The sequence below is a fragment of the Ursus maritimus genome, unplaced genomic scaffold (assembly GCF_017311325.1).
Source record: "Ursus maritimus isolate PB19 unplaced genomic scaffold, ASM1731132v1 scaffold_12, whole genome shotgun sequence".
In the NCBI taxonomy this organism is placed as follows: Eukaryota; Metazoa; Chordata; class Mammalia; order Carnivora; family Ursidae; genus Ursus; species Ursus maritimus.
The window spans coordinates 26,305,608-26,318,435 of NW_024423564.1; the positions used below are offsets into that span (position 1 = coordinate 26,305,608).

Here is a 12,828-nt window from a genome sequence, read left to right on the forward strand (position 1 = left end):
AAAAGAAAGATCACCACTTCAGACCTTAGTAAGATAAGGAAGACAGGAGGTTAGTAAGAATTTCATGGATGGAAGGGCATTGTTAGTGATTTAGTCCAAAGTGTACAACTAATCAGATATTTCAAGCAAAACAAAAACAAGAGGCAACAGCACCTGCCCAGAGAGATGAATGAAATAAAATACACTAAAGCAGTATGCCAAGATTTAATATGTAATACCCAATGACTGGCAAGAATGCTAGGGAATTGGTTGGCTGAAACCAAGTGTCTCCCAGAGAAGAAAATATGATGTCTCCAACAGTAACTCAATTCTCTCTTTTCCTTCCTCTAATCTTATAATCGCCCAAAGTTGAACATTAAGATTCTCTCGAGGAGGAAGAATGGAGTATAATCAAAAAGGATCTTGATCCTCAGCTAAATCACACTTTAACCTTCCACCTAAAAAGCCGGGGGAAGGAACCTTGCTCTGAATCCAGACTTTGCGGATGAAATGGCAGGGAGTTCACTGACCCACGTCCAGGGAACACCACTTCAGAGAGCAATTTTACCGAATGGACCCAGGATAGTTCAAATGTACCATCCTCACGACTTTCAACAGCAACTACTAGGGAGTCGTGCCAAACCCCATCCAAGTGACTGAGGCAACAGCCTCTATCCTGGCGAGTACCAATCCTCAGCCTCGAATCACACATATGCGTCCATAGAGCAAACCCACGGTCTCTCAGGAGATGAAATGACAAAACTAGAACATACCCAGAAAGTTGATACAGAAGGTGGGCTGGGGGCGACAGCCTCGGGGCAGAGAAAGATCAGGTTTGCTAGCGGGCGCTGGGTAAAGACTCAAGCTCCCGGTGACCGAGTAGGGCGTAGGGAGCACTAGGGACGAGGCCTGGGGGCAGGAGGTACAGGTTTCCTAGCGGGTGTAGGGGAAAGAAACATTCCCGGGGGCAAAGCGCTGAGAGCAGGGAACACTGGGGATGACGGCGCCGCGGGGAACACCAGACACCTTGACAGAAGAGCCAGCCAGCAGCCGTGGCCCGCCCTCTCTACGCTTGACCCTGCCGGGCCAAGGGACCCGTCCGCCGGGCGCCAGGCGAAAAGGGAGAGCGCGCGGGCCCGCCCGCTCGGGCCCGGGAAGGCAGCGCGGCCAAAGGTCTTCTTACCCGTGCAGGCCGAGGGCGCGGCGCCTCTTGTGGAGCAGGCAGAGCAGCAGAAGCGCGGCCCCGGCCAGCGTGGAATTTCGCGCCGTCAAGTACTTGCTGAAGGCCGCCATGGAACCGCCAGTGCGAGCTAGCCGGGAATGGAGCCGCGGCGGCGTCGACAACCCTTAGTGCAGGAAGCGCGGGGGAGACTGGGAGGAGAAGAGCGAGCGGAGGGAGGGCGGTGCCGGCAGCGCAGGACCGGCACCTCAGGACCGCCCCCTGGCGCGCGCCGCCGCGTCGTCCGCGCGCCGTAGCCCACCACGGACTTCAGCTCGGCGGGAGCGTGCACGGGAGCCGCGGCGGCCGGAACAGTCCTGGGACGCTCTCTGCGCACGCGCGGACCCCCGCAGGGTCACCAGGGCTGCCGGCGCCGAGATGCTGCTGATCGTCTCTCAGGCGCTCGTTAGTTCTCCAGGGCTTCGATGCTTCCCCTGCCTCACCCACACCCATCCAAGCTTTCACAAGAACTGGAAGAGCAGGCCTACCCTGCGCCGGGGGCCTAGTGCGACCTGCCACTCCGCCTAACCCCCCTCCCTCCGCACCGTGAAGGGCCGTTACCACCCTCTTAAAGGAGCGCAGAAAGAAGGGGCATGGCCCCGTCATACACTATACAAAACTGAAGGCACAGTAAATATTTAGACGAAACTACCTGTCGGGAACTCCGAAGAGGTGTAGGGAAATGTGGGAAGAATGACTATACAAATCGAAAACCTTTTTCTAAGCCAGGGTTTTTCTAAACCATGGATTATCTAGGGGATTGTGGAATGAGTTTAATAGATTGAGACCGCCGCTCTGTGTGTGTGTGTGTGTGTGTGTGTGTGCGTGTGTGTGTAAGAGAGAGAAATCGGTAAGAATAGAAGACAATAGAAAACTCAGAGTGCGTTACGTGTAAACAAGTTCTGAGAAATTTTTATTCCAGTCTTGTATCCCATGTGTCCGGAGCAGTGATATAGAGCGTATTTTTTTAATGTGGCTCTGATCAAACAAAGTTTGAGAAACACTGTTCTTTGCAAAGGGATATTCAGAAATAACAATCGTGCATTGTGTGAATGCTGGCTTTACTCCCAGAATGAGAAGAGCATTAAGATTACAGCATTCTTCTGGCTGGCCCTATGCTGCAGAAATCGTTATCCCTAGCTCTTAGACTGGCATATGTACAGTAACTTAGTGAATCCCTGTCTTCAGTTGAAGAAACTGGAGGAAAGAGTTATCAGTCAGAAAATAAGTACATAAAACCTTTCATAATACTCATGTTAAAGTAGCCCACAGAACAGTGGTTTCCTAGGTGTTTACTCAATGTAAACTGGGAGTTGCCTAATACAGATTACAAGAATGAGGAGCGGTGTTTGTGTGTGTGTAGAGGTGTTCAACTGTCTAAATTTTGTAAAGTGGAGCTTCTACTAAATTCTCCATTTACCACGTAGACATTTTCATTACCTCTTTCAACAGTTAGGCAATTTGGTATGCACCTAGGATACAAAGATAGAAACAGATCACAATCCCTGATCTTCAAAGGTTGGTAGAGGAGGAAAAATATGAAAAAAAAATTATAAATAGGTTAAGTGTCACATTAGAGGTTTTTTTGTGCCATGACAGCAGAAAAAAAGAAAATGCTTAATTTTGTCTAGAACTTTCTTAAAGATTTTATTATTTGAGAGAGAGAGAACGTGAGAGAGAGAGAGAGCACATGAGAAGGGGGGAGGGGAAAGGGGGAGAGAGAGAAGCAGACTCCCCACTGAGCAGGGAGCAGGACATAGGGCTCTATCCCAGGACCCTGAGACCATGACCTGAGCTGAAAGCAGATGCTTAACTGACTGAGTCACCCAGGAGCCCCCTGTTTAGAACTTTCTATTAGGGCTCGACAAAAGATTATTTTTCAGTTACAGCCTAAAGGACCAGAGAAAGAGCCATGCAGGAGGACAAGAGAGAAAATTACTAATTCACCAATAAATTGTATGGTAATGTTAAAGTGTTAGGAACTGTGGGAGAAAGTGTATCATCTTGGAGTTTGTAGCAATGAAGGAAGAGCATGCAAGGTTAAAGGAAAGATTTAGGAAATAGATTACATTTCAGAGGAGAGTAAGAATGACCCATTGGGCAAGATATTCTAAAAGGCACCTGTAACCCAATGTTTATAGCAGCTATGTCCACAATAGCCAAACTATGGAAAGAGCCCAGATGTCCATCAACAGATGAATGTATAAAGATGTGGTATATACGTACAATGGAATATTACTCAGCCATCAAAAAAATGAAATTTTGCCATTCTTAGCGATGTGGATAGAACTAGAGGGTATTATGCTAAGCTAAATAAGTTAATCAGAGAAAGACAATTAGATGATTTCACTCGTATGTGGAATTTAAGAAACAAAACAGAGGGGGCACCTGGGCGGCACAGCGGTTAAGAGTCTGCCTTCGGTTCAGGGCGTGATCCCGGCGTTGTGGGATCGAGCCCCACATCAGGCTCTTCCGCTATGAGCCTGCTTCTTCCTCTCCCACTCCTCCTGCTTGTGTTCCCTCTCTCGCTGGCTGTCTCTATCTCTGTCGAATAAATAAAATCTTTAAAAAAAAAAAAGAAACAAAACAGAGAAGTAGGGGAAGAGAGGGAAAAATAAAACAAGACGAAATTAGAGAAGGAGACAAACCATAGGAGACTCACAGGAAACAAACTAAGAGTTGCTGGAGGAGTGGGAGTTGGGGACATGGGGTAACTGTGTGGTGGACATGGAGGAGGGCACGTGATGTAATGAGCACTGGGTATTATATAAGACTGATAATAAAAATAAATAAATAAAATAAAAGACTGATAAATCACTGAACTCTACCTCTGAAATTAATAATACACTATGTGTTAATTAATTGAATTTAAATAAATTTAAAAATAAAAAAAAGGAAAAGACACCCATGTTCAAGAAGCATGGCTGATTCTGAAAAAATGAACTTAGTTAATGTGAGTTCAAATAATTTTAGCTGTTCATAAAGTCCATCAGGTAAAGACCACTACGGACAAACCTGTTAAACAACAAAGTTAAGTTTATTAACTTGCTACAGAGAGGATACCACACAGCAGAGGCATTATGGGCATGTCTCTGAAAAAAAAAAAAAAAGGTGAAATGGGGGTTATTATAGTATTAGAAGAAGGGAGGAGTTTAGGTAGAATATAAATGAAACAGTATTTAATAGGCTCAGAGCAAATCAGATCTGTATATAAAGGGGTTAATATCAGATCTGAGTTGAGAAGCATCCTCTGGGTTCTTATTCCCTTGGAAACATAAATTTAAGATTCATATAGAATATTGTGTCCAAAACCCCTTATCTGAACCTCTGCACTGTAAATTGAAGCTGCTTCTCCAAAGTCAAAGTGATTTACTTGGATGGTTTAAATCTCCCAGGTAAGAAACGTATGTTCTGCCTCACCAATAAGAGTTCAAAACAACAGGGTTTCTGACAACTTAAGGTTTTAGAGAACAAAGTTCCTCAGCACTATGCCCTTTGATAATTACCCAAAATAAGTTCTGAGGTTCACAATAATAGTTAATAATTAAGAAAATGTTATTTTATTGGAAGATATCCAAGAGCTCTGATTTTTAAATCTCATTAAAAAATTAGGCCATTTGGTATGCACAGGACAGAGGGCAGAGAGAAGAGGGGCCCATGGAGTTGGGGAATCTAGAAAGCCTCTTGAAGAGCTACTGTGCTAGCCAGCCCCCAGCATTGTCCCCCGTGATCCTTGCTTTCTGGTACTCATGCCCCTATGTAATCTCCCTTATGTCAGGATTGATCTGTGTGACCAAAAGAGTGTGGTAAGTATGTGACCTCTGAGACCAGATCATAAGAGGCACCGTAGCTTCCACCTCGGTCTCTTGGATTGCTTGCTTTTGAGGAAGCCAGCTGTCACAAAGTGCACTCAAGCAGTCCTCAAGAAGAAGTGAGGATTCCCAGCAAAAGCCAGCACCTGCTTACCAGTCTTGGAAGCAGATCTTCCATCCCCACGGATGAATGCAGACTTAGGAAGATTCCGAGCCGGAATGTTCTGCCAAGATGCTCCTAAATTCCTGACTCATCGAAACATTGTGGGAGACAATAAATGTTTACCGTTGTCTTAAGCCACTAAATTTGACGGTAATTTGTTATGCCCCTGATGTGATTTGGGTCAAGCCTCGAAAAATAGATGTAAGAAAGGGGCTTTAGGAGAAGCTATAACAGGAGCAAAGATACAGACACAAGAAGGTACAAAGCAAGATGATCAAGTATGGTGTTCGATGGAGGTTCATGAAAGGGTGTGAAATGAGACAAAAGCTTGAAATGTTTAATGGAGGTCAATTTTTGGAAGATCTAAAACACCCAGTTAACCAGGTGAGATTTTATTCTGCATGTAAGAGGGAGGAGTCCAGGTTTGGAGGAAGAGCAGTGACCTCAGCTTTTATTTTAAGAGACCGTGCCAGTGGCAATGTGTAGGATGGATTGAAGGAAGAAATATCAAGCAGAGAGACCAGTCTGGACACACTTGAAATAATCTAGGTGAAAGGTTGTAGACACCTGAGTCAGATGGCACAGAGCAAACAGGAAGGAAAACACTTTGTGGATTCAAATTGGATGGGGATGGTGAGATTGTTATTTAATGGGAAGGAAAATTTTAAATTCGTTCTGAGATTTCCTGGTGATATTATTTACCGGAGAGCAGGAGCACCTCCACCAAGAAGTGGAGCATTCTTGTCAGGGAAGATAATGAGAGGCAAAGGACTAATTCTTCACTAGATCCTCACCACCATGGTAAACTCCAAGATCCTTAGCATCTTACACAAAGCTAGGTATGATATCAGCCCTGCCTCTCTGAATTCTTATCCTGACACTCCTCCCCTCGAATACACGTATTCCACCTCTGCCCTAGGAATAAATGCACACTGCTATTCCCCCTCTGTGGTCTTCCCTAGAATATTCTATTCCTTCTGCCTGAAATATCAATCCTTTCCTGTCCTAACACCCTCACTCTCAACTCAGTTCATCCTTTAAAATGAAACTTTGATGGTCTCCTACTCCAAACTGTCTTTTTTGATCATGTTCCCCAACCCCCCATCTCTTGCCAAATTAATCACGTCTCCCTTGTGCTGCTTCTGTCTCATATATAATCTATTAATGTATAGTAGGGTGCTACTTTTATTTTTTTAATATTTATTTATTTATGTGACACACAGAGAGAGAGAGAGAGAGAGAAAGAGCACAAGCAGAGGGAGAGGGAGAATGCATGGCTCAATGTGGGCTCCATGTGGGGCTCCACCCCAGGACCCTGGAATCATGACGAAAGCTGAAGGCAGACGCTTAACCGACTAAGCCACCCAGGTACCATAACCACACTGGAAGGAAAAAGAATAAAGAAGAAAAGAGTCACGGAAGGAAAGAAAGAAGGAAGCCAAGTAACTTACAAATACATGTTTGACTATACACCCTTAGTCCTGGGCAGGGTGGAGCACAAAGATTTACAAGTGAATCTTGAGCTCATTTTATATTTTTTATTTTTTTAAGGTTTTATTTATTTATTTGACAGAGAGAGAGACAGCCAGCAAGAGAGGAAACACAAGCAGAGGGAGTGGGAGAGGAAGAAGCAGGCTCACAGTGGAGGAGCCTGATGTGGGGCTCGATCCCAGAACGCCAGGATCATGCCCCGAGCCGAAGGCAGACGCCCAACGAGCTCATTTTAAAGTTTTGTGTATTGTAGTAGTATCAGCAATGTGATTCTAAGTTATTTTAGAATATATTACAAGATTGAGCAAATATACCGATGTTGTAGAGAGCTAGAGATCTTTTGGAGGAAGAAGGGACATACAAATAGGGAATGGAAGAAGACAAGAAAGCACTTTGAGGGGATGGATAGGAATTGGAGATCTCAAGCATGAATTTATGATTTCTAAAATATGTATATGGTGTGTGTGTATATATATATAAGTGTGTGTATAAGTCTGTATGTAAATGTACTTACAGGTGTACATTTGTATATATGTATATATACATGTGTGTTTCTTAATTCTGTCCACTGAAAGGGCCAAGAAGCAAAGATGCTCTGGTAGCAATTATCATACCATACCTAGATCTTGGTCTTTAATACCATTCTTCACTAAGACGAACCAGGACTCCTCAAAGACATGGCTAATTCCAGGCATGGAGCAAGGTAAGTATGAGTCTGGAATAGCTAGTTATGCCAGAAAATAAGTGTAAAATGGTAAAAAAAAAAATGATAAGCCATATCAGAGGAACACAAGAGCCCTCTTGAAGAGACTCCTTTTGGCCAAATCTGGGATAATTTGTGCACTATCATAAGTACAGTAATGAACTATAGGTCATTGAAGGAATAGAAATTAATGAGATGATATCTATAATCAATCAATCAATCAGCAAGCAGAGGACAGGGCTCTTGATTATAGTTGAATGCTGGGGACAGGTGATAAATGTGGAGGAGTACACAAGTTGGAAGATTATCATTTTGCAATAATCATAGTAAAGATTGAATCGGGCAAAAATCACCAAAGGACAGTCAAGCTAGGAAGAAATTTTGATAAGGGACAGGATATTTTCATAATCCTAAATGATCTCCGCATTGACCACCTATTAGTTACAACAGTGAAGAAAACGGTGATTTTAGTGAATAAATTAGAGAACATATTGATTGGGCAATCCTAATGAATGTGACTACTGTGGGACAGATGAATCTCTCGTGCCTCCAAATGTGCTATCTGAGGATACAATATCTCCTGTGCAGTATTTTGGTTTAGAATGCATAATGTGAGTGTAATTATGAAGCTACATTAGAACAACCCAAAATGAGGAACATTGTTTTAAACAGAAAGAAGTACTGTATTTGTGAAGAGGCAACAATTAAAAGCAATAATTAACCCTAACCTGGATTTTGTTGTTTTGGGGGTGCAGAGCAGTATAGGACTTTCTTAAGGACATTGTTGGGTCAATAATTAGGCCAATAATTGATAAAGTTGGAATATGATTGGTAGAGTATAAACAGATGTTAAATTCACTGAAATTGATAACTATATAAACGGTCCCTGACTGATGATGTTCTGACTCACAATTTTTCGACTTTATCATGGTGTAAAAGTGGTACACGTTCAGTAGACACTGTACTTTGAGTTTTGAATTGTGATCTTCTCCTGGGCTAGCGATACGTGAAACAATTCTGTCTTATGACACTGGGCAGTAGCCACCACAGCTCCCGGGCAGTCATGTGATCACAAGGGTAACCAGCTGGTACACTGACAACCATCCTGTACCCATACAACCATTCTGTTTTTCACTTTCAGTATAGTACTCAATAAATCATGTAAGATATTCAACACTTTATTATAAAGTAGGCTTTGTGTTAGATGATTTTGCCCAACTGTAGGCTGATGTAAGTGCTCTGAGCACATTCAGTGTAGGTTAGGCTAAGCTGTGGTGTTCACTAGGTTAGAGGTATTAAATGCATTTTCAATTTATAATGTCTTCAGCTTCTGATAGGTTTATCAGAATGTAACCCTGTCATAAGCCAAGGAAGATCTATACTGTGATTATATTAAAGAATATCTATATTCTAAGGAAACATATGCTGAACTTTTAAGGAGTAAACAGCCATCACTTTGGGGTAAAAGGCCTTCAGATGGTTCAAGAAAACACACACACACACTCACACACACACACATACAAAATAGAGAGCACATACACAAATGATACAGCAAAAGTTAAATTTTTACAGTAGATAAATCTGGATAAAAGGTATATGAGTGTTTTTCTGTCATTTTAATTTTTGCAACTTTTGGTAAGTTTGAAATTATTTCAAAATAAGACATTTTTAAAAAGAACAATTAAAGGCTAACTCAAGAATATCCACAGCAACTTTTTTCATAACAGCTTTTAACCGGAAAACTCAGATGTCCTTCAAGAAGAGAATGAGTAAACAGATTGTGGCATAGCCACGTGATGGGACAGTATTTAGCAGTAAAAAGGAGGACCCACTGATAAGTACAGCAACATGGATGAATCTCAGAAACATTGAGTGAAAGAACATTCACACACGCACAAAACATACTACTTGATTCAATGACTGTGAAGTGCAAGAACAGGCAAAATAAATTTATGATAGATGTCAGAAGGTGGTTGCATTTGGGAATGGGGTAAAATCGACTGGAAGATAGCATGAAGGAACTTTCTGGATAATGAAAATCTTCTATATTTTGTTTGGAGTGGTGGTTTCATGGATTTTTACAAATGCCCAAACTCATCAAACTGAACATTTAAGATCTGTGCCTTTTATGTTACAGAAATTGTAACTAATTCCAATTAAATGAATGAATGAAAAATAAACAAACAAGCTAATTATTTTAAGGGAGATGTCTAAAGGTAAATTCAGGTTGAAAGAGAAGTTGCATTCACTTAAACATCACTGGAATTTGTTCCAGTGTTAAGACTATTGTGTCCTGAGAAAGACCTGGAGCATCTAAAAATATGAAAGGGAAATAATTTATTTTAAGAGGACCTAGAAGACCTATTTGAAAATGTGCAAGGGAACTAATTTATCTTAATCTTGCCTCAAATAACCTTTAGAATATTTAAGAATGTTCTGTGGGATGTACAGTTAATTTCAAACATAACTAGCCAGTTTGTAATCCATAAAAATGCAAATATTTCTACACTTCGAAGGAGCTCTGGATTTTGCTGCCTGGGGTTTTTGTTTCACATATGTAAGGAGTGGCATCTGTCCATAGAACTGGGGCCTGTTTGCTCACTGTCCTGCACTGGACACCTTGTCCTGGTGTGTGCCCTCTGGGCAACAACCAGGGCTGTAAGTCCACGGCAGTAGGTTCCACCCAGTTCAGGCTTCTATCTTTAACAGTACCTGAGGGAGTTCACTTTCTTCAAGCAATAAAAGGGTTCATTCAGAGGAACTAAATTACACAATGGAGGGTTAACTGGATTTAGTAAATGACTTCTAATGGATAGAGTACAGAAAGGGAGGGAAAACCAACCTAGTAATATTACAGTGGAGAAACCTGGCAGACAGATATCACGTTAATCAAGTGATCAAAGTTTACAGCACCAGGAGTAAGATGATTAGTACACGTTGATATCATGTGTCCCTAATATGATACAATGAGAAAGCCATCTCATCTCTGTGACATTCTAAAACACCCCCAACCCCAGTCTGCTCATTAGAAAACACCAGACAAAACTAAATTGAGGGACTATATACAAAATATCTGACTAGTGCTCTTTGAAAGTGTCAAGTTCATGAAAAACAAGGAAAGACTGAGAAATTGTCCCAGCCTGGAGGAGACAGAAGAGATATGGTGACTAAACGCAATGTGGCACCCCACTGAAGCCTAGAGCAGAAAAAAACGTTAAGCGGAAAACGGTTGCAATTCCCATGAATTCAGTTAATAGTGCTGTACCAATGTTCATTGCTTCGGTTTGACAAAGGGGCTTACTTACATGCAATGTAACAACATTAAGGGAAGCTGCGTGAAAGCTATCCAGGTGTATCTTGCTTAATTACATGTCACAGAGACTGCGTTCTTTACAAATAGAAGGCTTGTGGCAACCCTGTGTCGAGCAAATCCACTGGCACCATTTTTCCTACAGCATTTGTTCACTCTCTGTGTCACGTTTCGGTGATTCTCACAATATTTCAAACTTTTCGTTATTATTGTATTTGTCATGGGGATCTGTGATCAGTCATCTTTGAAGTTACTCTGGTGCTCGTTTTGGGGCACCACACACTGTGCCCATGTAAGACAGCAAACCTAACTGATAAATGTTGTGTGTGTTCTGACTGCTCCACTGACAGGCCAGTCCCCCATCTCTCTCCCTCCCCTCGGGCCTCCCTCTTCCCTGATACAACAATGATATTGAAATTAGGCCAGTTCGTAGACCCCACAATGGCCTCTAAGTGTTCAAGTGAAGGGGAAAGTCGCATCTCTCTCACTTTAAATCAAAAGCCAGAAATGACTAAGCTTAGTGAGGAAGGCATGTCAAAAGCTAAGATAGGCTGAAAGCTAGGCTTCTTGTGCCAAACACTTCACCATGCTGTGAATGCCAAGGAAAAGTTCTTGAAGGAAATTAAAAGTGCTACTTCAGTGTGCACAGAAATGATAAGAAAGTGTAACAGCCTTCTTGCTGATATGGAGAAGGTGTTAGTGGTCTGGATGGAAGATCAAACCAGCCACAACATTCCTTTATACTAAAGCCTAAGCCACAGCAATAGGCCCTAACTCTCTGCAATCCTGTGAAAGCTCAAAGAGGTGAGAAAGCTGCAGAAGAAAAGTTTGAAGCTAAGAGAGATTGGTTCATGAGGTTTAAGGAAAGAAGCCATCTCCATAAAATAGAAGTGCAAGTGGCAGCAAGGTATGCAGAAGGTGTAGCTCAGATAATTCATGAAGGTGGCTACACGAAACCACAGATTTTCAACGTACATGAAACTATTGGGAGAAGATGCCATGTGGGACTGTCATCACTAGAGAACAGATGCCACAGCCTGGCTTCCAACCTTCAAGGGACAGGCTGACTCTCTTGCTAGGGGCTGATGCAGCTGGTGACTCGAAGTTGAAGCCACTGCTCACTTACCGTTCTGAACACCCTAGGACCCTTAAGAATTATGCTAAATTCACTCTGCACTCTGCCTGTGCTCTATAAATGGAACAAAACTTGAATGACAGCGCATCTGTTTACAACATGGTTTGCCAAATATTTTAAGCCCACTGTTGAGAACTACTACTCAGAAAAAAAATATTCCTTTTAAAATATTGCTGCTCATTGACAATGTACCTGTCACCCAAGACATCTGATGGAAACGGACAAGATTAATGTCATTAATGTATGCTAATACAACATTCATTCTATAGCCTATGGATCAAGGAGTAATTTCGACTTGAAGTCTTACTATGTAAGAAATACATTTCATAAGGTTATAGTTGCCATAGATAGTGGTTCCTCTGATGGATCTGGGGGCAAAGTCCATTGAAAATCTTCTGGGAAGGACTCACAATTCTAGATGTCATTAAGAACATTCGTGATTCATGGGAAGAGGTCCCAGTGTCAACATGAACAGGAGTTTGGAAGAAGTGGGTCCCAGCCCTCATGGATGACGTGGAGGGTTCCGGACTCCAGTGGAGGCAGTAACTGCAGGTGTGGTGGGAACAGCGAGAGGACTAGAAGCAGCCATGGAGCCCGAACACGTGACTGAACGGCTATGACCTCAGGATCGAACTTTCACGGCTGAGGACCTGCTTCTCATGGAAGAGCAAAGACAGTGGTTCCCTGAGCTGGAATTTACTGCTGGTGAAGATGCTGTGAAGATTGTTGAGATGATAACAGAGGATTTAGACCATGACATACACTCAGTTGATAAAGCAGCAGCAGGGCTTGAAAGGACCGACTCCAAGGGTGAAAGAAGTTCTGCTGTGGGTAAAATGCTTCAAACAGCATCACAAGCTACAGAGAAATCATTTGTGAAAGGAAGATTCAAACGACACAGCAAACTTCATTGCTGTCTTCTTTAAGAAACTACTACAGCGGGGGGCGCCTGGGTGGCGCCTGGGTGGCGCAGTCGTTAAGCGTCTGCCTTCGGCTCAGGGTGGGATCCCGGTGCC

General features: G+C 42.6%; 1 protein-coding gene across 2 annotated transcripts in view; it reads right to left on the reverse strand.

Annotated features, from left to right (window-relative positions):
* The window catches only part of ABCD3 (ATP binding cassette subfamily D member 3), a 77,343-nt gene extending 75,976 nt beyond the window's left edge, over window positions 1–1,367 (reverse strand). Inside the window, exon 1 of one of the 2 annotated variants that reach the window (XM_040627015.1) lies at window positions 1,163–1,367. In XM_040627015.1, coding sequence (XP_040482949.1) covers window positions 1,163–1,272 — 110 coding nt within the window. In that variant the 5' untranslated portion in view covers window positions 1,273–1,367. The remainder of the gene's footprint in view (window positions 1–1,162) is intronic. The other variant, XM_040627014.1, reaches the window with a different exon arrangement.
* Between the last annotated feature and the right edge of the window lie 11,461 nt (window positions 1,368–12,828).